The sequence below is a fragment of the Epinephelus moara genome, chromosome 9 (assembly GCF_006386435.1).
Source record: "Epinephelus moara isolate mb chromosome 9, YSFRI_EMoa_1.0, whole genome shotgun sequence".
Lineage (NCBI taxonomy): Eukaryota > Metazoa > Chordata > Actinopteri > Perciformes > Serranidae > Epinephelus > Epinephelus moara.
In genome coordinates this window covers 11391228-11415541 of record NC_065514.1, presented here as the reverse complement: position 1 = coordinate 11415541, position 24314 = coordinate 11391228, and the positions used below count along the sequence as shown (strand labels likewise).

The window sequence follows — 24314 nt, the reverse complement described above, 5'->3', positions numbered from 1 at the left end:
GAGCAGTTGCTGTGGTATAAAGAGTGAGAAACAAACTTTCACCCGGGAAACCACTGTTTGTGTCCATCGAGTTATTTTAATAACAACGTAGTATGCTATAATACGTACCATCAAACTAGTAACGTATCATCAGCTGACATTACTTAAAAAATTGAGCATAGCGTTAGTTCAGGCAGAACACAATGTCAAGCTCAGCTCACATCCCAGCTACATCAGCTGATCTCAAACAGCCAATCAACTGATGGAGCAGCTGATTGATGGAAGTGAGTCAGCTGAAAGATCACATGATTCCTTTCTATGCAACCAGTTGGTGAATTCCATTCAGGGCGCCCTATTTAAACTGCTCTGGCCTGCCTACTGTTGCTGCTTCCTCTGCAAGCTGCTTTGCAACCCGCCTCCACCCCATCTCCTTTCCATGCTGTGTCTGACTTATCAATGTCATTTCTGTTTGTCATTGATGCTGCTCTGTTCTGTTCCTGGAGTTTGCTGCTGTTCTTCCTGCCTTAGGCTTTCCATGTAGGCGCATGGAAGGGCAGGGAGGTTTGCTCTCTCCACATTAGGCTTTCCACGTAGGCGTATGAAAGGGTGGAGAGGTGTGCTCTTTTCACCTTAGGCTTTCTGCGTAGGCCTGAGGAAAGGCAGAGAGGCCCAGAACACAGCCACACTGCCAAATATGATACTGCAAATGGAAATAAAGTTTTTCTTTGACAAAAGTGGTCCTGACTGAAGATTTTTACCAATGTTCTAAGTTTATTTTGACAAGACACAATGCACATAACAAGCGTAAATTGAAATGCTGTCCCTCAGTGCTCAAAACTGACAGTGGAGAGGTACCAGGAGCATTATATTATGACGTGTAGACACTGACCAAGCGTCCGTATTTCATGAGTTGGGGATGAGAATATGTTGGTGTGAATCGGCAAATGTTGCATGTAATTTGAGCTACATAAGTGCATCTAATGTATTTTTAATTTGGGGGTGAACTGGCCCATTAAATTTATATTTCATCAGTTACAGTCCTTTCTCTGTCTGCGACAAACACATTCTATCAAATATTTCAAACAATAGCTTTATTGCCTGGCTTTATATTAATCTAACTTTTTATTAAAGTTTCTGTGTGTGTTTGTGTCTGCTCTTCTTTCTCTCACTGTTGTTCTTTATTAGCTTCTTTGGTAAGCACCCTGGTAAAGCTTTTCCTATCTGAAATATACTGTACTTATATAACGTACAGACAGAGGGGAGTCACGCAGGAAACATTGTTTTATATGAAGGCTCAGATACATCAAATCCCATGAGGCTACAATCTCAGTGATGTACCTCATGGCCTATACAATGAGTGTCTACCCTTTCTGTGAATGTGTGCCATAATGTCACGTCTGTGCAGCTTTCCAGAAAGGATTCAACTGTGGAGGCTGATGCTGAGTGCATTCCCACACATAAATCACTGCACATCTTGTCAGGATGACTCCTTGGGGGGGTTCTTTAACAATAACGCTCATACAGTGAAAATATGGTCCTCAGTGTTACTCAATGCCTGGGTTACTGTATGTACATGCGGTACTCCTGTTATGCCTCAACTACCACTTATATCAATACCATAAATCCATGTGTGATGATGTTTTATCTGATCTGCTGAGCTTTTATTGGACTTATTAAAAGTCCAGTGTGTAAGATTTAGGGGGATTTAGTGGCATCTAGTGGTGAGGATTGCAGATTGCAACCAGCTGAAACTTCTGGTTAAAATTCCTTCAATGTTCATCGTTCAGAAGGATTTTATCAGGAGCTGAAGTATCTGCAGAGGTCTGTTCTTCTCAAATTCAAACGAACCTGGTGAAAAAATCCATATTTTTCTGATGCTCTTGTCCGGAGGGGCTGCTTACTACAGTAACCAACGCAAAAACGCAAACCCAGAAACATGAATGGCCCTTTCTAGAGCCAGTATTTGGTTTGTCGGTTCTGGGCTACTGTAAAAACATGGCAGTGTAACATGGCATTCACCATAGATGGGGACCCGCTCCCTATGTAGATATAAACTGGTCATTCTAAGGTAACAAAAACACAAAGATTCTTAATTTCAGGTTAACATATATTAAATATATATATATCCCCCTAAATCCTACACACTGGACCTTCCAATTTTCCAAACACAATCCAGTCACCTGGGACACCAAGCAGGACTAAAGCTTTGTCCCAGTCCCATTCTGCATGTAATACCATGCAGAATGGACTGTATGCAAAAGTTCAGTGTCCTGTTTTTGGAGTCAGCATACAAAGAAGTGATTTAGTTTGGCTTAAAAAGACATGATTCAAAACTTCTGATGACAGACATCAAACTGTGTCATGTGTATGCAACTGCATAAAGAGAGAGTAGAATGGTTAATACTTCATTCTCTGTTTTCTTAGATCTTCTGTCACAGCATCCTCCACAATTTGTTTCTTTGCTTTAAGCAACTCCTCATTCTCTTATTTAGCTGTCAGGCACGCAGCTTTACTGTCTCATAGCACTGTTTGTATTGTGTTAAAAACTTGTTTCCGCTGCTCTCTAGTGCCTAGCAAATCAGTTATTCCAGGTTTTAAGGTGCCAAGTTAAGTTTTCTCGTTAACAAAGTGTCTCTCTACATTCATTACTCACCAAAATACATTGTGTGTATCCTTGAGGTCTAAAAATATGTTGAATGCATTTCCCTCTTCATGAAGCATTTGTTAAAGTTTGAAACCTGCATTGTTTATATTCATGTTCACGTTAAAGTCCCACCTAGAATTAGTATGCAGTACACTGACCACATTGATGGAGGAAAGAAAATTGTACCCTCGATGAAAAACATGAAATACTTTCATCCAACACTGACTAAATAATTTATAAGATCCCGTCCGCAGTGAAAGATTCAGGTTAGCCCTTTAAAAGTTTCATGATTTTAGGAAAACTTCCATACCACATCCATGCCAATTCTAACGAGGGCTCTCACAGTTACAGAGCCACTTAATGAACTCTTCATGGGTCCACTCAGTTAGTAACTTGAATTATATTCAGTCCATCATCACTGAGGAAAATATTCTTTTTGAGGCAGAGAGAACTGAAACGGAAAAATGGGAAGTATTGCTGCTCACAGATGCTCATTAATTGGCGGACATTGAGCTGCTGCTAGTGTCAGTGTTCTCTGTCTATCTGGGTCAGTTTGGATCCACCACATTTTGGATTTGGAGTAACTGTGCACAGGTTTATTCAGACCGGGTGTGACTGTCCTGGAGTCCCTTTCAGATCACGTCTTTGTGTACTCACTATGCTAATTATGTGTCATTTTAAGATACGAAGAATTAGCATGCAGCGTCATGTTGGGACACAGCTCATGTTTGTTTTGAGTGTGATATAATGTTGCGGTGATAGAGGGAAGCTTTGCAAATGTGTTTCCTGTGGTCATTAATCACTGGGTGAGACTCAGGTAAGGTTACCTAGTGGCATGCACACACTCTCTAAGGGGCACTGACGAAAATTAAAAACGGGACGTCCAGATACACATGGCTGATCCGGAGGGACCCCGTCACTCCCTCTGTGCACACCACTGCAGCAGCCTTTCTTTATTTCCCTCCCTCCCTCTTTCTCTTCCTGTTTCTGTCATCACTCACTTCAGGCTGCTATGTGTGAGAAAAACGACCATGGGTAACCAATCTGGCCGTGGTGCTGAGGAGCAACCTGTGTGTTATGTTTTGACAACTTGGGATTCATTACTGGGGTTAATTAACAGTCAGATGTAGCAGGAGACGGAGGGAGAATGAGGAGAGGAAGTAGAGAGGGGAGGGTAAAGGGGTGAACACCGGCTCTTTGGCTGTGTTGTTTTTGTTTACTGAGGCAGGAGTGAGTGAGGAGCTCAATAACACGTCTCAGACCTCCACCTGAGCCGTGCACAAACTGATCTGATACAAAAGTGAACACACCTGCAGAATCTGTGATGTAGCGTTTTTCTTTTGAGTCTTTTAAGCTCTATTTACTAGCTTTGAATCACCCACAGTAATGTGTTTGGTTGGCATTTGTCCAGAGATATACTTACAACATAAATACTGACACACTGAGTGCAACCGCTTTATATATTTTTATACTTACTGTAACATCATCTAACCTTGCCATTGATATACAGTCTATAGTGTACTTCATGCCCAATCTTATAAGGCGATGAGCAATAAGGCTCTCAGTTGGTTTTCCAGCTCATCCCAAAGGTGTTTGATAGGGTTGAGGTCAGAGCTCTGTCGCAAACCAGACAAGTTCTTCCACATCAACGTGAGAAAATAATTTCTTATGGAAGTGTCTTTGTGCACAGCGTGATCTCATCCCTACTTGCCATATTTTGATGCTTAACGCATCGTATCCTGACACAGGGGTTTGGCGATTGGGCTAAGGCAACAAAACTACATAGTCAGGGTAAGGAAAAGATTGTGGTTGCCATTAGTCACATCAGTCATGACTATGACTGATTTGTCAAAATGATTCAATGATGATATTTAGTCTCACACATGACACGAACACTGGTTTCCTGGGTCAAAGTCCTGTGCTTGTTGCACCCATCCACCACCCCTATCACCTGAGCTAAGCAGACTGTCTTACTCTATATACTACGTCCATTGCTCTGACTGTCTAATAATGATGTTGATGGGTTTACATTGGAGTTTGTTGAAAGCCTTCAGCATCTCAAACAGACGGTAAAGGGTGTGTTGTGCATTTGTAGTGTTGTTTTTTAAAACCTTGGATTGAAACCGGGCTGTTGTGCACAGGGTGATGTATTCATGTTGAAAAAAGGAAAGAAAAACCATGACAAACAACACCAGACTACAGCGTGATCTCATCCCTACTTGTCATATTTTGACGCTTGATGCGTTGTATCGTGACGCAGTGTTTGTTGGTTAGGTTAAGGCAACAAACCCACTTAATTAGGGTAAGAAAAAGATTGTGGTTGACATTTGCCACGTTAGTCGACTCATGTGATTAACGTTTGATTTGAGAAAATAATTAAAGGGTGATATTTAGTTTCACACAGGACATGAACACCAGTCTCCCAGGTCAAAGTCCAGTGCTTGTTGCAACTGTCCACCTGCCCTCCCACCTGTGCTAAGCAGATTTTCTTACTATTTATACTACGTCCATTGCTCTGGCTGCAATTATGATGTCCATGAGTTTACATTGGAGTTTGTTGAAAGCCTTCAGCATTTGAAAAATACCTTAAAGGGTGCATTGTGCATTCGTAGTGCTGTTTTTTGAAGACTTAGTGAAACCAGGCTGTTGTGCACAGGACGGTATTGTCTTGTTGAAACAGGAAAGGAAAACCATGATGAACAACCCCAGACAAGAACAAGAAACAGCTGGACAAGCTGATTAAGAAGGCTGGATCAGTACTTCGCAGGAGCATGGATTCAGTGGGGACTGTGGTGGAAAGACTCACACGGAGCAAGGTGTAGGCCATATGTGGGAATTATAGCCACCTTCCTCACAACAGCATGGCAGGACAGAGAAGCAGCCGCAGTGATCAGCATATTTCCTTGCGTTGCAGGACTGAACGCTTCCGCAGATCCTTTGTCCCCATGGGCATTAGACTCTATAACACCTCAGTCTTCCTATTTACCACTACCAGTAACAAACATTATGTCCAATCATTGCTGAAAGGTATACTATGCAGGATTGTCACTTACTGTTTGTAAAAGTGCTTTCCAATGAAAGTGAAAGTAAAAGCCAACCCCAGATCCACCCTCGTTTAATGTTTCACCTCACAATATTTTTGGCGCTGTGTCTTTTAAATCTGTGCTGCTTACAGTCTGGCATCTGGTCGATACCTTTTTATAAAGCCACGACCTCACCTGAGCGCTGTGGGGGCACACACCCATACACGTCCTGAGCACAGAAAATGAATAACAAAATAATAAAATACTTCTAGTGAGTCGTGAGTGATGATTTTGAAGGACTGCTTCTGTACAAGTCTATATATGATTTTTTAGACTATCCTGCATGGTGTTCATTAAACCTGCTTGTGTATTTATTATGTGAGCTATAAGAAAGCATACAGGGTTACCACTATTGCTGTTACGTCAGCTAGCAAGAAAAGTAGAATGAATTCATCATTGGCAAAGATGCAGAGCGCATTATGAGAAAAGCTTTTTATTGCAAAACACCCAACATCCATAACATGGCGGAATTACATATCTCGTCTCTCCTGGGTACGCCCCAGGGTCCCCCAGGAAGAGCTGGAAAGAGCTGCCGGGGAGAGGAATGTATGGAATGCTTTGCTCGGCTTGCTGCCCCGTGACCCGGCTTCAGATAAGTGGTTGAAAATGGACAGATGGATGGACCCAGCATCCATTATATCAATCATATGTCAGTGTTAATTGTTTGTTTTATGTCAGATAGCTTTTTCCCCTTGGTGGTATATGATGTAATGTCGCTCATTACTGCTCCTTTCATGTAATTAGTTAAGTCATGTTAGTTTATTCTGCTAACTTCCAGCACGTGGCCCACTATTTATGCTTTGGATTAAAATTGTAAAAGGTTTGATTCCACCTTTAGGACAAGACCAACAACTTCCCCAAGATCTGACACAATTTACTGTTAAAAATATGTCCATTGTCTTTCTTTTTCCATTTATGTTGGATGTAAAGGAAATAGGAGGTTGTCAGGCCGGAGCTGATCGAGCGTGATCAGGAAAATCAGAGCTAAGTTACATCCCCGCCTGAGGATGTGAGCAAGCTTGTTTTAGTCTGTTGCCTCCGAGTTGTTTATGAGTCTAATAAGGAGGAAGTGAATGTGTGTTTGTGTGCGTGCACGTATGCGCGTGCATGCAGTGTTAATTTAGAACCACAGCACTACAACAGCAGCCATATTTGATGGCGAGCGGCTCTGGCAGCCACGATGACTTCATGAGTACCCCCTTCTGTCCTCATGTGCATTGTGGGAAATGCTTGCTCTCCTGACTCTGTCACAGCTGTCCACTCACATCATATAACGTCACGGCGATACGACCCACCACCATTCACACACATGCACACACACTTTCCACTTTTGTTCACAAACAGGATATGACATACTGAGGCCCGTCTCATGATTGGTTGGCTCGTTTCCTATTAGATGAGACGGTAGAAACGAGGTCTAATTGGCAAGAAATGGTCTGTGTCTAATGATGAGGTCTGTTTCCTACATTGCGTGTTGTTGGTGTGCGTCTGCCTGCTCATTCATGCACCCCTGTAACTGAAATAGAAGAGACATTTTAGAGATGATTGTGTTTATAGGATACAAAGCTGCGACACCAAAGTTCTGAGACATAAACTGAGAGATAAAAAATACAGACAAGTAGGTCACACTGAATGGATTTTAGGTTTTGGCAGTGCAGATACAGACGTCTATCTTGTCCCTGTAATTTTATATCACCATTTACATATATATACTGTGATGTAGTGTTGTTTTTGGAGATAATTTGAGGCATAGTTTGTACCAGATGTTTTTGCCAATCCAGTGAGCTAAATACCTGGAAAATCAGGTCCCTTCACCACATTCAGTAAAAAAAAAAATCCTGTAATTTGAGTATATATATATCTATATATCTCATCTCTGCTTTTGCAGATGATGTGGTTCTGTTGGCTTCATCACACCATGACCTCCAGCATGCACTGGGGTGGTTTGCAGCCGAGTGTGAAGCAGTCGGATGAAAGTCAGCACCTCCAAGTCTGAGGCCATGGTTCTCTGCGGGAAAACAGTGGATTGCCCCTCCAGGTGGGGAGTGGGTTACTGCCCCAAGTGAGGAGTTAAGTACCTCGGGGTCTTGTTCAAGAGTGAGGGTAGAATGGAGAGTGAGATGGACTGGCAATGATGCGGGTGGTGCCCCGCTCCGTCGTGGTGAAGAGGGAGCTGAGCTGGAAGGCAAAGCTTTCGATTTACTGGTCCATCTACGTCCCAACCCTCACCTATGGTCTTGAGCTCTGGGTAATGACCAAAAGAACGAGGTCTCGGATACAAGCGGCCGAAATGAGTTTCTCAGAAGGGTGGCTGGGCTCAGCCTTAGAGATAGTGTGAGGAGCTCGGACATCTGAAAGAGCTCGGAGTAGAGCCACTTCTCCTTGGCGCCAGAAGGGGTCGGTTGAGGTGATTCGGGCATCTGATCAGGATGCCTCCTGAGCGCCTTCCGTTGGAGGTGTCCGGGCACGTCTAAAAGGTCCCGAGGCAGACCCAGAACATGCTGGAGGGATTAAATATCTCATCTGGACTGGGAACGCCACAGGGTCCCCCAGGAGGAGCTGGAAAGTGTTGCTGGGGCCTGCTGTGCCTACAACCCGGCTTCAGATAAGGGGTTGAAAATGGGTGGGTGGATGGATGGACCTTCTCACTGAATTGCAACTTAGCCAGCAATGGCCTAAACCTAGCAGAGATGTCAAAGAGATGGATACCATGGTATAGATTGTGAAATAAAATCATTGACAGGTCACTCATGTGAAATATGTGTCATGGAAATGACATAGAAATGAGAGGGAATATTGATTGGTTGTGGTGTTTGACAATAAGGTCTGACTTTTACCAGAATCATTAGGAGTTATCCTCTGGGAAACATAGATGCCCACACCAAAATCAATAGGATTTTGGGTGGAAGTTGTCAATAAGAGATGGACAAGCCCACCGACTGAAAAAAAATTGAGTTCTTTTGGTCTGAGGTTTACAGCGGATCAATAACATTTCACATAATGTTGATAGTAATCCAATAGACACAGACAGATATTCGTACAGACAAAAAACATATGCAGTTTGACAAGTCATTAGGCAGACAGATATTTTTGTCTTGCCTATACTACCTTTCCAGAGCAGCAGGAAACTCATCATACAAATCATATACTATACAGTGATTGCCCTAATTATGAGTGGATTATGAGACAATGGGACCCTGGGCACAGTCGTTTTGTGTCTCTTTGTGATATTTTGCCTCTATTTACAGTTATTTTATGTCTCCTCACAGTCCCGTTGCATCTCTTTGTGGTCATTTTGAGTCTTTTCCTGATCAGTACTTGTTAACTTGAGTGAGATTTTGCAGGTGGAGGCCAGGGGTCGCCTGATACTCTGGACCCCTGGGCGTGTTCCTGCTAGTCCCCTTCAGTAATCCATCCCTGGCCCTAATGTGCTGCCTACTGCCTAGACTGGTGATGGGTCCTGACATAATATCTTGATATGTGCATCTGAATTGTGTCTTTTTTCCTCAGTTAAAAATCCCCCTCTAGTGGCTTTCCCTCCCACTCTGCTCTGCGTCGTGCCTGAAAAACGCCTCTTAGCTGTTCTAAAATCACTGTAACCCACAGCCTCTCGTGGCTTATTGCTTACAGTAAGTAGACCCCTGGCATAGATTGTGACTGGTTCAGGGATAACTCTCACCCCTGAGCTGAAATGGCAGACAGGCAGCACCAGCTCAACAAACAGGTATTGAATTAAAATATTCACTAGCTGGCTCTGTTCAAATGTGAGGCAGAGAGCAATCAGAGAGACAGACAGTCTGCGAGCAGCTGCTAATGTTCAGACAGACAGACAGGCAGGCAGTTCTTCTGTCAGGTTTTCAGCACCATGTTCTCTTGTGTGTCCTCTGGGAGCCTCCGTCTCCTCTTACCGGGATGTGTGAAGAACTCAATCACAGCCCCCGGCCCCCAGCTGGGCAGGGTCGCAGTAATTAAACTACATCACTCAGCCTCACGAGAAGGGTGTGTTTCTCCATTTGCCTCTCTGTTTCTCTGATACATCTTTCCACCTCTGTGTTTCTTTTTTCCTTGTGACTGTTTCCTCTCGCTTCAGTTTTTATACAGATTAAAGAAAAGAGATATAGCTTATTGACCTGTTGGCAGGCAGATTTTTTTTAACCATCGGACAGAGCTAGGCACGCTGTTTGCTGCTTGCTGCTTGCTGCTTGCTGCTTGCACTCTTTATGCTAAGCTAAACTAACTGGCTGCTGGCTGTAGCTTTTTTACCACAAAGACCAACCGTCACATCTCACACGTACAAGTGCTGGACGACATAAAAGGAGAAATGTGTTAATATACTGTATATTATGATGTCTTGAGAGGTCGGGAGCTTTTCTCTTGGAGCTTTGAAGGTGTGGGTGCAGGAGATGAAGACAGTAAAGTGTTGCTTTCCAACTTAAATTCAGTCTACTTCAACAGCTCAACCTAATTCTTGCAGACAGACAGTAAACAAAACAAAAACAAACATTAGATCAAACATCTAATTTACTGTCTTGTTGATAATACAACTAAAGCTCTGTTCTTCTCAGTGTCTCCCCTACATGCACTGTTTCCCCTCCCTTTCAGTTCCATTACTAGAGCTATCAGCTTATCTGTTTCAGCTGGGCAGCAACCTTTGTCCTGACTGCCTTGCTTGCTTGCTAAACAGGTTTTGTAGTCCTTTCCTGGATGCCATGATGGTTTGTAGTCCTTGCTGCATCCACCGGGGGGGAATCTATCTCCCCTCAGTGACACTACCTCTCATGACATCACAATATATAGATTAAAATATGTTTCCACTTATGATCCTACATAGACCAGCGGGTCCGTCCTCCTTTGTATTCCTGCGATTATTCCATTTTATAGCAACCAAACACAACCAAAGCGCCTCAGCTTAAAAAGCGTTGTGCCTCCAGAGCTCCTCAAAGCGCTCCTAGTTGTACGTTTCCAGAGGGGTGCCTGGTGTTTTCAGCTAGGGAAAAAAACACTTTGGTTGGGACCTCAGGCTATCGTACAGGTGTGTTGTGAGAGTGGTATAAATCTACTCAACTCGGAGATCATTTCCCAAAATATCAAACTATTCTTTCAAAGTTTAGTTAATATTTTTTTAAAGCCCCAAAGCAAGCTGCCAAACAAACAGCCATGTCTTTGCTTTTAAAAATTGGTGTGGCTAACTTGTTTGCAGACAGTGCCTACCATATTTACACATCCAATTCTGCAAGTCCACAGACAGGTAGTCACTGCCTTTTATGAAATCAAACAATTATTTGTTTATTATACTACCTGTAACTTTTATTCTTGTATTTTATATCTGTCTTATTCTAATTTAGCTTGTTTGTGTTTTCTGTTCTTTTGCACTTTAAGGACTGTTTTAAATTTTCCATAAATGTTGGTTTATAATTTGTTTCTTTTTCACTTTGTCTCGATTAGGGATGTTCCTAATAACAAATTATCCTGACTTTAAAACAGGAGTTTAAACTTAGCCCAGTCGACTTGTCCAAAAGTAAGAAAACAGTCAAAACTGAGCACAATCTAATTTAAATATTGTCAGAAAAACATATTTTGTTTCTGGTAAGAGCCATTTGAAATCGTTAATTACATTTTTTAGTAAACAAATTGTATTTTAAATGCAGCTGAAATGTGTGGCACTTTGCATCATGCATTATAAACGTTGCATATCATCCTGCAATACATGACAAAAACTCACTCACAAAGTTGATAGGAGAAGAGCTGACGCTTTCCAAAACTATATTGGCTTGCAAGTTGCTATCTCTGTGTGCCAACTGAAAGCGTTTTTTCAGCTGCTGGGCTTATTGTTGATCATCTGAGGTCGCACCTTTCACCCGAACATGTTGACATGTTGATTTACGCTAAAAATGTTTTGCCTTTCAAGTAAGTAGGAATGAAAATTTAGCCAGCTATTACCTAGCAGTTGTGTTCACTCACTGTTCACTTTACACTTCCAGTCATGTTTGCGAAAGCTCATCTAACAAACTGAGGGAGGAGGTGTTTACCAGGGGGTGAACATCAACATTTTTGCCTTTCTCTTTTGTTTTTGTTGCTTTGTTTTATTTTTGCATGAAGAACTAAAATTAATAGACAACCAAGTGAAGTGAAGTGAATGTTCCTTCCTACAGATTTTGATGGGCAGAATGAATCACTCTTCTATCTCTCTGTTTTGTTCTTCCATTGTTTCTTCAAGGTTCAGCTAGTTCAGGTTCTATATTTACTCCAGCAAGAAAGGCTGAATCACAGAATCTAGATATATATTTGATGAACCACACAGATTTATTTTTAATTTTTTGCTTTTGTATGAATATGTGTCTTTGTAAATGTCAGTTTGTTTTGTTTTTATGCGAGCGGTCCGACCCTGCAGATGAGCAAACATCTACCTGCTCAAACATGCTTTACTGTTTGTACCTGTGTGTGATGATATGGAGGAAAGTGCCATGTGGCTCCACGTGTGTGTGTGTGTGTGTGTGTGTGTGTGTGTATGAGCGAGTGACAGACGATAGCATCACCCTCCATATTTCCTGTGCCAGTGTCTGGCGCCCACATGGATATATTGTGGTGATGATAAAGGGATATTAAAACTCATAGCTCCTTCTTCAGCCTGCTCCCTGCCCGACTGTCTGTCTACACAGTCATCAAATCATCCCTTCACAGGCAAATGTGCACACACGCAGACACACATACATGTGCACACTTAGCAGAACAAAGTGAGTTACTGATTGCGGAGGATATAAAAACAGCACAGAGGGATGATTCATGTTTTTATATCCTCTTTTCATTCTGTTTCTTGGGTCGCTGCGGCTTTGAAAAGACTATTCTTGCTTGCTTCTCATTTGGCCATCAACGTCATAAGCAGGACACGGACATTTATTATTCACAGGTTTGACTTAAATTTGAAGTTTTCCAGGGCAATGTGCAAATTATTTGAACTCTAACTATGCCAACTGAATTAGTGCATAACACACTGCTCAAAAAATTTAATCCTACATCAGATCTTGATGAACAAATTTTTCAAATTGAAAATCGTTACTGGTGTACGTTGTGTAATATGTTGAGCACAAAATGACGTAACAACAGTCAGTGGAAACCAAAATGAGGGCTGGATTCAAAATTCATGGATCATGTGACTCAGTAGTGTGGTGTATGCACTCCCAACAACATCTTGGCATGCTCCTGATGAGTCAGTGGATGGCGTCCTGGGGGATCTCCTCCCAGACCTGGATCAGGGCATCAGTGAGCTCCTGGACAGTCTGTGGTGGTACTTGGCGGTGTCGGATGCACTGATACATAACGACCCATAGGTGCTCAGTTGGATTTAGGTCAGGGGAACGAGAGGGCCAGTCAATGACATCAATGCCTTCGTCATCCAGGAGCTGCCTACACACTCTGGCCACATGAGGCCAGGCATTGTCCTGCACCTGGGCCCAGCGTAAGGTCTGACCGCCGCTTTGAGGGTTTCATCCCGGTACCTAACAGCAGTCAGGGTACTGTTGACTATGACATTAAGCGTCCCCACATTTTCACCCTGATCTTCCACATAGTTTTTTTTCCAAGTGACAGAGAAAAAGTACAGATTTTAACTAGAACTGGAAACAAAACCAACCTGTAAACGTGTTTCCAGTTCTGGTCATTAGAAGCTCATCTCTGTCTCAATACGCTGTGTGTCATGTTTGTGTGTTGGCACAACAACCTACACGGCTTTGCTGTTTCTGTTAATTGTATTTGCTCCTAACCGGAACGCCCATATCATCCTGACATCTGGACTTCAGTGGTGATAAGGGCCGACTGAATGAGTGCTGCAGAAGACACAAGTTTTGCTCTTTAATTCGAGGCAAAGGAAGGCTGTATGTCCAACCCAACCACCAGAATAAATGTTAGCATTGTACTGTACGTTTCAAACCATATATGTTACTTTTGTACTTTATTATGTAGTGGATATGTTCTAACAATGCTGTGGATGATATGTGGTTATGTTTAGGCACAAAAACCACTTGGTTATAGTGAGGAAAAGATTGTGTTTTGGCTTGAAACCACCACGTTTGGTGGCACAAAAGATGCTGGAAATGCAGCGAAAAAACAACTGGTGTCTCCACCTCCTCACCTCCCGATGACAGAGTCTTCGCAGAAACATACAATGCCAACATTTACTTCTGGCAACAGGGCTGGTGTTGCTCAGCTGCATCTGGAGGAGCCTTTCATATAGATCCACTATGACTAATATGTAGCTTTTGGACAGCCCTGAACTGAGAGCAGCAGCTGTGTGTGACTGTTTTAGTACAACGGAGAGAGACACAGATAGAGTGGGTTTAGATGTTCAGCACCTCGGAGAGAGACAAGAAAGGGTTTGGATTGTTATTTAAGTCTTTCCAGTAAAGGATCTGTACAGTAAGTGTGAATGCGTGCAGGCATGTCCGCGCTGATGTGTTGGTATTAAAAGACTTTTCCTCTACACGCTATTTTGCAGACCTCATCAATATTTCATTTTTTAGTCATGCCTCAGCTCTGATCTCTCTCTTTGTAGCCCCCCCCCTCTCACTGCTTATATCTAAACCTAGCCTCCCATGTGAAGCTGAAAATCATAAAACAGTAAATAAAAACCACAATTTGCATGTGGAGAGGTAATGAAAAAATTATAAAAGAGCATTTGGAAATCCATCACTGTCTGAGAATTTGATGAACTGCAAAGACTCTGCGTGAAATATGTATAATATAATATATTCTATATTACACAGCAAGCAGGCACTTTCATCCCAGCAGACTGATTTCACCCATCATGATAATTCCCATAAAGCACAGATGTGCTTTATCGGTTACCATGCCAACTGGTAACCAGGGAGCAATAAGCGACCTTTCTTGTTTTCTACTTTTTTCTGTGTGTGTGTGTGTGTGTGTGAGAATTCCTTTCAGTCAGTCATGAGTGTATTCTACCCTCCGTATAAAAGCTATTGTACCCTTGAGGATTTTCTGCCTGCTTTGGGGCTCCCGACGGTACTTAACTGAGAGGTTTAAAAAAACAAAGCCATTTGGGATGTTATAAATAATATCATTTATTCTCAAATGTGTTTAAAAAAATGCTTCATGAATCATCTCTGTGTTTTTCAGTAAAGGGGAAACTTTGCAGCAGTGAGAGGCAGACTTTTCTCAACTCATCATTTTGTCTCCACCATTGTTGGTCAGATTTGCTAACAAGGAAGTGACACAGAATAGAAAGTGATATTACAGACAAAGTCATATTGAGTAACTCAGTCTACGCATAATGACTTTGTTTCACCCTTGTGTTTCAACAGCCCAGTCAAGAAGAAAATGTTGGCATTGTATGTTTGCATTTGTACTTTTCATATGTATCATATCAATGTTTCTAAAGTGACCTAGTTCCGATCACATGTATTTGAGCTGCTCATTGAGACGTTAAGGTGATGGCAGATAGCGTGACACCTAGGCAAGATGACTGCCAAGCTGCAAAACGCTGTTGGAAACCAGCAACAAAACCATCTGTTTTTTAGTGAGACATCTGCAATATGTCTAGCAGCAACTGCACCACCAAAACTGAATGTCTTTAAGTGAGACATAGGCGACATTTCCAGTTGTGATTGTGCCACCAAAACCAGCTGTTTCGGGCTGTTTGTTTGGTTTTGGGGTGGCAGTGGGTCAGTCTATAGGGACTAAGGTTGGGAACCAGAGGGTCGTCCGTTTAAGTCCCTGTCTGGACTAAGCATGGAGTGTGGGCTGGTAACTGGAAAGGTGTCAGCTCACCTCCTGGGCACTGGCGAGGTGCCCATAACGCAGCCCCTTCATTCTGACATCTCCTTCGTTTAATGCATGTATAGGTCCTGTTACACGTGTGTGTGTTTTTCAGGACTGTGTGTATATGACAACAAGTGAAAAATTTTAATTCCCCCTTGGGGATTAATAAAGTATATCTTCTTTGTTATTAGCAAGACATTTTCAGCAGTGATTGTCCACCAAAATTGGCTGTTTTTTATCAATACATCAGCTTCATTTTCAGCAGCAACTGGGCCACCAAATCTGGTTGTTTATTAACATGACATCTGCATTTCCAGCGGTGACTGTGGGTCCTAAAACGTGATTTTTTTTCCTGACCACAACCAACTGTTTTTTAGATAGATATTTATTGCCATTGCATATAAAAAACACAACGAAATTTCGTTTGCAGCACCAAAAGTCAGCATAAAAAGGGCATAAATAGGTTAAGGTAATAAATAGATGACCACCATAGATAAATAGACAATGCACAGATAAAATAATGCACAGAAAAAATAAAATAAAATAAAATAATGCACAGATATTGCACTTGTATTTTCAGGCTTTTGTGCCTGAACATAACCATACGCTAACCACAATATTGATACATTGTAAAGAAAAGTTATACATAAATTCAACATATCTGCTACATGCAGAAACATACAATTCCAACATTTATTTTGTCAGTTATCTTGGTTTTAAAGTCAAAATGTGAGTGAGGACATTTTAGCTTCCTTGAAAGCTGCTATGTGACTCCATGTCATCCCTATGTAACGGTACACCTATGAAACAAGGTCCCCAAAGTAAGGAATATGTGGGAATGTCTCCCTCCTCCTAGATTCCAGATCAAATTATTATTATTATTCCAGGCTGCAGTTCACTTACCCTTTATCTCTTTACAGTCATTCTTAATTTTATGTTCCTCCTCCTCCTCCTCCTCTCTTTACTTGTTAACCCCACCCCCCCTCTCTTTCTGTCTCTCTCCTTTGCCCAGAGCATTTTTTTTTTTCTGCTCTCCTTTGCCCAGAGCATATTTTTTTTTCTGTGTGTTTCAGTGGAGCACTTAAGTCTCCCCCTCTGTGTATAGCCTGTAATGAGGGCTGCCAGCTGTGGCTTAGTGGCAAATGCATGCACACACACACACACGCACACACGCACACACACACACAGGACCTGCCACAGTATGCCGTTCCTCTGCTTGTAGGTAAAAGCAGACATAAAGAGCACATGATGTAATCAGACACACATGTGATCAAGCTATAGGCTGTGTGTGTGTGTGTGTGTGTGTGTGTGTTTGTGAATGTGTTTGGGTGTGTGGTAGAAGGCAGAGATATTATTTGTATACATCTTGAAATGCTTTTCTCTGTTTCATATCTTTGTAAATTCAATATATTTGGATTGTAGACAAAATTTGAAGACCACTGTAATTTGCATTTTTTCATTATTCTCTGACATTTAATAGAAATCACAACAAGTTTGTTTATTGGAGAAAAACAAAAACAAATTAAACATAAAATTGTAAGCTGCATCTCTATGATGTGTGTATTAATGCTATAATGAAATACAGTGCCACACTGCAGAGATTTCAACCGTCCTTTCTGTTTGTGTCTGTGTGTGTATATACAGAATCCTGGCCACGGTGGGTTCGGACTTTGACCTGCGAACACTGCGAGCGGTGAGAGTGCTGAGACCCCTAAAACTCGTGTCAGGAATCCCAAGTAAGTCACTCAGCATTTGAAGATATTATAATTTCAAGATGGACAAAATGACTCAGTACAAACTTCAGGAAATGGTATCGCTGTGATCTGAACATTGAGATAAAAGGGAAGGATTACATCAGAATAATTTTTCCATCCTTTTGTTTTTGTCTTTTGCTATGATATGTTCTTATATTTTTTACTTCTCTGTCCTACAAGTACACATGTAAATGTAGTAAACTGGCCTTTGACTGTCTTAAGTTCTCATTTTACCTTTAAAATATGAAAGACTAACTTTTATTGATGCACGGATCACTTTCATTTAAGGCTTGAATTCCATGGTAAAAGGATGATTTGTGTTTATTACAACTTGAAACGGACCATCATTTCCATGGGTTATAATGACATTGTATTCACCAGTTTATTTGCTGAGATCTGGGAGAGATTAAAGGGACAGTTACCCCAAAATCAAAAATACATACTTTTTTTTCTTACCTGTAGTGCTACAGTGTCGAGTGTCGGAGATATCAACCACAGAGATGTCTGTAATCTCTCTTTCCAGAAATCATGACCTGGTTGCTCAATATAATCCACACCTTGACCTTGTTGTGAGTGGTTTCATGTAGGAACTGTTTTCTCCCTACTGAACCCTACTGAGCTAGCTAATGTTACAGCTCAGCCACGGAGGATGCCATCAGTGTTTACATCTCGTGCTGTCTCAAGCACGAGCATCTTATCCATGAGTAGATGCACGCTTCTTCTGCATCATGATACAATTAGTGGGTGTTGTTCAGTAGAAAGAAAATAGTTCCTACGTGAAACTGATCACAACAAGGTCTGTGGATTATCTCGAGTAACTGAGTCGTGTTTACTGAAAAGAGACATCACAGTTGGGATTTGTCAAATTTATTTGTCAGGTACTTCGAGTACTACAAGCTGAGTGCCATCTAGTTCCATTATATTTAAAGGAGCTATATGTAAGAAATATAAAGCAAATAGTCGTAAAATCCTTCTAATATGTCACAGAGACTAAGGAATAATGTTCATATAACATACTGATCTCACCGACAACAATAGTACAGCCAGAATATTCACATTTAAAAAACATTTTTACAGTCCGCAAATCATGTTTATGTTTTGAATTTGTGTTTTGGCCTGTTGCGCCACCCACCGCCGTCTACCAGTCACGCAGTCAGTAGAGTCTCAGCATCAGTTACAGTTACGATTGAGCTACAGCAGCACGGCAAGCAGCATTAGCAGTGTCCTGGTACATAGCATTAGCTGCCGGCTCCTCCTCAGCTGTATCCCGGCAGCAGCGTTAGCAGCAGAGAAGCCGGACTTGCTCGAACGGTCCGGTGGAAAACCGAAGATCAAGGACGCGGTGATGCGGCCCTGCCACGGCAGCCGCCCGTGGGCAAACAAATCAGTCTCCAGCGTGCCGCTGTCCAGCAACCTCGAATCTGTAGGGGAGGGGGGGGCAGACACGACTTGCGGCAGTATTTTGAATTTGAGTGCAGTAACTGTTTTGGCCACATTCTTACATAGAGCACCTTTAAGTAAGGCAGACATCTATTACTATAAGTTAGATGGGGAGAAAAACGTCTTTTTTTTTTTACTATTATACTATTTTTCTTTTACTATACCTGTCTACAACGGATAAATTCAAGAACAAAGCGTGCCAACTTGGAAATATAAACTTCGACAGCAGGTTCATGGACTTTTCAACTGTCTCATGGTTGACCTAATTATTATATCACTGAATGCTAATGGGCTAAAAAACAAGGTTAAAAAGAAAAAGATTTCGCTTCAGATGAAAAGAGATAAAGGGGATGTAAAATTCCTGCAGGAAACTCATTTAAAAAGACAAGAACATGAGAAAGTAAAGAAAATAACCAAAGGCCAGGTATGTTACAGTTCGTGTAGCTCAGCTCAACTTGGGGTGGCTATGATTTTTAAATCACGTGTTGACTTTTTAAAGGAAACCTGCAGTATCGATGAAGAATGAAGATATGTCATGGTAGCTGGAAAGAGGAGAAATATAGATTGTACAGAGATCTGCTTTATAAATGTATACTAACCACCAGACACGGGTCCAGAACGTATGTCACAGCTGATTGATTTGATAACAACTAAAAGCAAAGGAGTCATGATATTAGAGGGGAGACCTAGATTTAGTATTGAACCCAAAACTAGACTCATCTAATGCCAAAATACATAGAGCAGAAAAATGCACATCTCCTTAGGAAAGCATGCACAGAATTTGGCCTAAGTGATATATGGAGAATACTGCAGCCACATCAGAAAGAATATATTTGTTACTCAGGAAGACACGGTTTATAACAGATTAGGCTTTTCTTTAATTTTCCAAAAAGATGTAACATTGAGAGAAAAACATAAGCAAGATCCATCGCTGTTTGCAGACCAACTTCAACTTCATTGTAGTGATGCTGTCGTGTTACTAGATCCAAGCAATAATTTATGTGCGTTCAGTGTTATCATAACTGATAGAGATAACACAAGTAAGACCCAAGGTGCAATAAATCTTATGATCCTTTGAAGCGGGCATTTGCAAAAATTAGACCAAGCCCTGCTAACACTCTCCTCCCTCCCCTCATCTTTTTTCTGTCTCTCAGGTCTCCAGGTGGTATTGAAGTCCATAATGAAAGCCATGGTTCCTCTGCTTCAGATTGGCCTGCTGCTCTTCTTCGCCATTGTCATGTTTGCCATCATCGGGGTGGAGTTCTACATGGGGAAATTCCACACCACCTGCTTCAAGATAGAGACTGGTGAGAGCAACAGCTCGGCATGTTTCTGTATGACAACACTGATTATCGACTGAGTGGACGCCAGGAAAAAAACTTTCCTTCCTTTCAGCTGCGTTCCCGCATTTGTTACGAATGAGAGCATACTGTATATTGCATTGCATATTTATGCAGGCGTCCATAAATGATTCATAAGTTGTGTACGGACATGTGGCTTGAGAAGCCGCGCATTCACAGCGCTACCAGGCAGTGTGCCTATATCAACGCAACAAACAAGTGCACAGCAGAAATTTTGACAGCCATTTTTCACATCTTGATTTTGATGAATGGTATTTTCACAGTCTTCAGGTTTTGATTGATAGCTTCCGCTGTATCTCACTGGGGATGTTTATGTACTCGGCCTGCTGATCGAATGCTACCTCAGATGGTGTTAATGAGGTTTCAATTCACTAGTATCATCTTTCTCCTACATCAGGAGTGTGTGAGCATATTGCAGCAGCGTTAGTAGGTGTAAGCAACTTCTCTGTAACAGCGTTTTGTAAGATTTATCTCCTTAAAGACTTATTTCACTGCTTGAAGGTTGGTCTTTCCATAAACCTTGGCTGTCTGTGTCGTATAAAAATGCAAATAATATTGGCATTGCTACATGTGTCAGGGGTATGGCAGGAACCCAATTGCAGTACCACAGGCAGACAGGAAAGTTTGTAATGTCCTTTAATATGCAGCTTGTCCAAACACAGAATGAGCAGTCAGGTGAAACAATAGTGGGAGTTAGTGTCGTGACTTCAAGCCTTCCAAGACACGGATTTAGTCCCAAGAACTAGGCACACAGAGAGCAGGTGAGTCAGTGGCGTCCGCTGAATGCACACACTAGCAAACAGTTCAAACATGAGCAGCGGTACCATGAGGGGGCAGACGGAAGGCGATGTCAGATAAGCAGAGAGTCTGATACCAGGTGAACACACAAGGGAAGCCAACACACCTGTGTGAAGCTAACTGTAGGTAGGTGGAACCCGGTGAGGAATCGAGGAACAAGTGGTAACGATGAGTGGATGCCACAGTGCACACACAAAGGCTGAATGTGCAGCCATATGGCGAGGTAATCCACAGTACAGGAAATCGCAGACAGCAGAACAGATAAACTAACAACGTAGAGCTGACTGGCAGTCTCTCCACACAGTCACGGGTAACAGGCGAACAGAAACTAGGAATGTGGAAGCAGAGATCTTGGTTGGAGACAGAAGGCTGAGTGGTTTACCAGGGAGCAAGCGACACAGGAGAGTCAGAGTTGACAAGGAACAATCGGGCAACAAGAGTCTGTGAAGTTGGGAGTATGTATAGTGGCAGGGAGCAATGAGGCACAGTTGGCTTGATGAGGTGGGTGTGGTGGACCAGCAGGGGCAGGAGTTGACGGCAGGTAGGTGTGGTGGAGAGAAATTGAATGGAAATTATCTGGGTTAAGCGAGAGAGTGGCATGTATGGCAGGTGGGAACCGCACATTGTGACAACATGACCAGAGAAAACAGGGGAAAATGGCTGTGGCATTAGCTTTTGCTCCAGAGGTAGAAAATCCATAATTACCAGAGTGCACTGTGCCACAGTGGACCAATAAAGGCCTCCGCTGGTGGGTGCTGTAAAAAAAGAAATCTGTTTCTAAAACATTTTAGCACTGCGTAGATTTACAATTTCATCTGAGTTTGAGAAACAGAGAGGGGTGGATCGCACTCTCAGTCCCCTTCTGTAGTGTTTCTGTCTGTACTGGTGGTCATACGAAAATGTGGAAGTACAGTCTGTAGTTTAAGAAGCAGCCATAGAGCCAGGTCAAATCTGCCAGATGATGCATTTCGCCGCAGATGAGCAGGGAGATCTGGGCGTTAGCAAGATGGAGGAAAGTTTACCACAGTTCATTTACACAAACTACCACATTGTTATGATACAGAGCTGGTTGAAAATCAGCAGAGTATCCCTTCATTTACAAATCATGCTTACCATTTCCCAACACATGCTTTAGAGTTTCAGACTTTTTAAATGTGTTTTACCTTTCAGGCAGCCATTGTTTTCCTTTTATTTTAATACAAAAATGTAATCTTCAAATTGGACACTTCACTTGAATTTTGCACCAGAGTTGCATGATAATGCAGCTTAATTGCAAATTCATTTGTAAAGTCTGTACTTCATTACCTTGTAACAATAATATAAATTTGGGAAACACTTTATTTTATGGTTCCTGGAATTTCTTAATTATTTTCTTGGTAGTTTCCTTAAAAACCTGTGTAATTTGGTACTAATTATATAACTTAATTACTATTAATTAGTAACATAACCTTCTTTTGCCTGAAGTGAATTGCAAATGAACAGCTGTAGATGTGAGACAAAGGAAATCATACAATTAAACAAAAATGGAAAGTACGTTTTCGTTTTTTAAATCAACATTAACATTTGTTTAAATGGATCTGTGTTTGTTTTTCCAGATTTAGCAATTGTATCAAGAAAATTCCTCTGACTATCAAACTTTAAAACTCAACACAACTTTATTCTGCGTATTCGCTCATTGGTATGCTTGCCTGGTTTTTACAACTACACAGAGAGAAATTTTAAATACCTTCATGTTCAGGTGTCCTAAAAGTGAGTAAAAGTAAAAGTTATACTACCAACTAACTCATCTTAATTTTCAATATAATTATATATTTTTTTATCCATAGTAATTCCCTATAATTGATTCTGAAAATAGGACTATAGGATTGATAACGTAAAGAGCAGTGTAGCTCTACTCAGAATGTCCCTCAGTCATCTTGGTAATAATAGATCAGATTTGTGTGTATATATGTGTGTGTGTGTGTGTATGGGTGTGAGTTAGAGTAGCAACAAAACCCATTTCTGATAAATCATAGCCGGGCTACTATTACAGGATTATTATTATATGCAGCGTTATAGTAATTGTAGAAAACACAATCAGTCTGCTCGGCTGAAATTACCCATTGTGTAAGGCAGTGATAAAAACTATGAGAAGGCTTTATTTCCCCACTGCTGGTGTCAGATAGAGTGTGAAGGCGTGACACGAGGGTTACTGTCTCGGCCAGCTGTAAAATATGTGTATCTGTCTTTTCAGTGTGTGTGTGCGTGCGTGTGTGCATGTTCCAACCCAATCAGGGTGCTTGTAGTGGTGTGAGCAGTTGTGACTGCTTGCTAATGTACAGCATGTGTGTTACTGAGTTATTTTAGTCACAGAAACACAGCTGGGTTTGAATAAGCCGAGCATCAGATACAACTTTCTCCATGAAGGCTGCTGTTTTGTGTGTGTGTGTGTGTGTGTGCGTGTATGAATGAGTGAGTCATAAGCAGGTAATACTGGATAAGACCTTGTGCTGTAAATGGTAAATTGACCTGCACTTGTATAGCGCCTTTCTAGTCTTCTGACCACTCAAAACGCTTTTTACACTACGAGTCACATTCACCCATTCACACACACATTCATACACTACCTCACACCTTACAAGGTGCCACCTGCTACTCAGTTTTTAACACACTCACACACCAATGGAACAGCCATCGGGAGCAATGTGGGGTTCAGTATCTTGCTCAAGGATACTTCGACATGCAGACTGGAGGAGCCAGCGATCGAATTACTGATTTCGATTAGTGGACGACCAGCTCTACCTCCTGAGCCACAACCGCCTGTGTGTCTTAGCATGTTTGCATGTGTTTGTTTTTTCAGAATCTGAATCATTATCAGAAAGACTTTATTGATCCCCCGAGGGGAAATTTTAATGTTGCAGTCGCTCCATTGTGAAGAATAGAGAATAATAAGAAGTAAGAATAGGAGTATAAAGAAGTAGAAGTATGTAAATATTAAGCAAAAAGTCAAAATAAGATAGAAACAAAAATGTGAATTAAAATAAAAAATAGAATGTTTATTATGCTACAGTGTTTAGAACTAGTACTTAAGATATAAATATATTAAAAATAAAATATATATGAGGCTGTAAGTGTGAAATTTAACTACAATATAAACATCAGTAGAATAAACAAAAATAAAGTAAAAGTAAACATAAGAAATGTGTGGTTATGTGCATGCGTCGTATACTGAAAAATATTGCAAAGTTGAATAATTGCACAGAATATTGCTGCAGTTGAATAATGGCACCCAATAGATACTTATGAATTATAAATTCTTTTTTTTTTTTTTTTTTTTTTTAAGATATTTTTTGGGGCACTTTTAGCCTTTAATGGATAGGACAGACAAGTGTGAAAGGGGGAGAGAGAGAGGGACTGACATGCAGCAAAGGGCCACAGGCTGGAGTCGAACCCGGGCCGCTGCGGCAACAGCCTTGTACATGGGGCGCCTGCTCTGCCACTAAGC

At 41.5% G+C, this 24314-nt stretch overlaps 1 protein-coding gene across 4 annotated transcripts in view; it reads left to right on the top strand.

The window, feature by feature from the left end:
• Window positions 1-24314, top strand: part of cacna1bb (calcium channel, voltage-dependent, N type, alpha 1B subunit, b) — a 257510-nt gene that overhangs the window by 81055 nt on the left and 152141 nt on the right. For all 4 annotated transcript variants that reach the window (XM_050053130.1, XM_050053133.1, XM_050053132.1 and 1 more), the window contains 2 exons: window positions 17122-17213; window positions 19826-19978. In XM_050053130.1, the coding sequence (XP_049909087.1) occupies window positions 17122-17213; window positions 19826-19978 (245 nt within the window). The remainder of the gene's footprint in view (window positions 1-17121; window positions 17214-19825; window positions 19979-24314) is intronic.